The 1835-nt window shown below is 38.7% G+C and overlaps 1 protein-coding gene across 1 annotated transcript in view; it reads right to left on the bottom strand.

Moving 5' to 3' along the window:
- The window catches only part of COG6 (component of oligomeric golgi complex 6), a 62775-nt gene that overhangs the window by 13910 nt on the left and 47030 nt on the right, over positions 1–1835 (bottom strand). Inside the window, exons 14-15 of the mRNA XM_009290165.2 lie at positions 1455–1586; positions 749–916 (exon numbers count right to left, since the gene is read on the bottom strand). Coding sequence (XP_009288440.1) covers positions 749–916; positions 1455–1586 — 300 coding nt within the window. The remainder of the gene's footprint in view (positions 1–748; positions 917–1454; positions 1587–1835) is intronic.

Raw genomic sequence — 1835 nt, forward strand, 5'->3', positions numbered from 1 at the left:
GGAAGTGTTCAAGGCCAGGTTGGATGGGGCTTTGAGCAACCTGGTCTAGTGGAAGGTGTCCCTGCCCATGGCAGGGGGCTTGGAACTGGATGATCTTTAAGGTGTCTTCCAACCCAAACCATTCTATGATTCTATGATATTGCAGAGATGTTCACATAGCAAAACTATAAATGGGCAGTGCCTAAGTTTTCCCAACTCAATGGTTTATAAACTACATTTCCATTTCAAAATGGTACCACATATGAACTACTATCCTGACACGTTAGGTGAAACCAAACAAATGAGAAAAGAAAGGTAGAAAGAAGGCCTGACGTAGTAACTTCTGCTATACTATATTCTAGTATAAACTAGATGATGATCTAGTATTAACTATATGATGGAATGTAGTCAGCCATTTGACTGAGCTTTCAACTTCCATTTGCTTCTTCTCACACAGTTTGCAGATAAATATTAGAATGATTAGCATAATGAAAGTGTTCACTGATATGGGTTTATCTGCAACTAAACCAAACCAAAACAATCTTCTAATCATCCTTTTGTCTGTTTAAAATGAAAGATGCTGTGTACCATAAGCTCTGATACTTGCTATTTGTTTATGGTCTCTGATAAGAAGCCCTCTTATTCCGTTTCCCTGATTTAGAATTGACCCAAAGGCAACATTATCAAAAATAAATACGTTCACATCACAACTTATAGTCTGCAGAAATCAGTAATAAGTTCATTTTCTTTTGAGGCTGTTAAAACTTACCTGAAACTGCAACATTTCTAGACGTTTGTCAGTGAATTCAAAGAGAGCCAAAGTGGTCTTCATCATATACAGTGAATTTACCATGAAGGTTGCCATATCAGCTGTGCCCAAATTACTAGCAGACATAGTACACATCTGTAACAACGGATCTAGCACACAAGACAGAACCTAAAATAGCAAACACACAGAAAAGAGGAAGGGGAGGGAGGAAATCATGTCACACGAGGCTTCTAAGCTCATTCTGTCTCTATCACGTATTTATTCCGCAAAGCAGAATAAAGAGAAATGAGAGTTTCCAACTGCGAAAGCAGTTTTCTACTGGATTTCTCAGCAGGTGATCAGCTACCATAGTGATGGGAAAAGTATAAAAACCCGAGAAGAACAGATTCCAACCTAGCAGGAGGAAGAGTAACCCAGATAAGATAATTGGTAATTGTGCAATCTTGAGGGTGTATTTACTTAATGGAGTAGTAATTGGATAACAGAATTTAGATACTGCATTAAGAGTAGCACTCCATACTGTACTGTAATTATCCACTTTGTTACTCACCCTCTTATTCACGTTACAAACTTGGGTTTGGTAGAAAGCTCCAAAATGGGACCAGACAGAAAGATTAATGTTTCACCCATCTTTTGTGTACTGAGACTAACTTACACATACTTTTTTTCCCCCCCTCCTCTTCAGAGCAGTCAAACATTCTTATACCTGCACAAAGTCAGCTTGACGGGCATCCAGTGGAACAACAGATGAGTCGTGAGATGCCAGAACCTCCCGTAGCAAGTTAAGTGTCTGATTTAGTGCAGAGCTTGGGCCAAGATCAGGAGGTGGGAGTTCAACCTGAAGAACAAGATTATCTGTTTGTGGGGGTTTTTTAAATTTCATTACAGCAAACACCATCCAATCTGTTAGCACAAATGCAACCAGCTAATAATAAAATTACATGTAGCCATGCAGAGAAGAACTTTAATTTGACACTGGACAAATCTAGCATGTTTCAGACAATAATTTTCTGCAACTTTCAGCATAACCATCCCACTCAGTGACAAACAAGCAAGACTGAATTTCTCCTTTCATTCAGAATTTTTT

The sequence above is a fragment of the Aptenodytes forsteri genome, unplaced genomic scaffold, assembly GCF_000699145.1.
Source record: "Aptenodytes forsteri isolate BGI_AS27 unplaced genomic scaffold, ASM69914v1 Scaffold155, whole genome shotgun sequence".
Classification (NCBI taxonomy): domain Eukaryota; kingdom Metazoa; phylum Chordata; class Aves; order Sphenisciformes; family Spheniscidae; genus Aptenodytes; species Aptenodytes forsteri.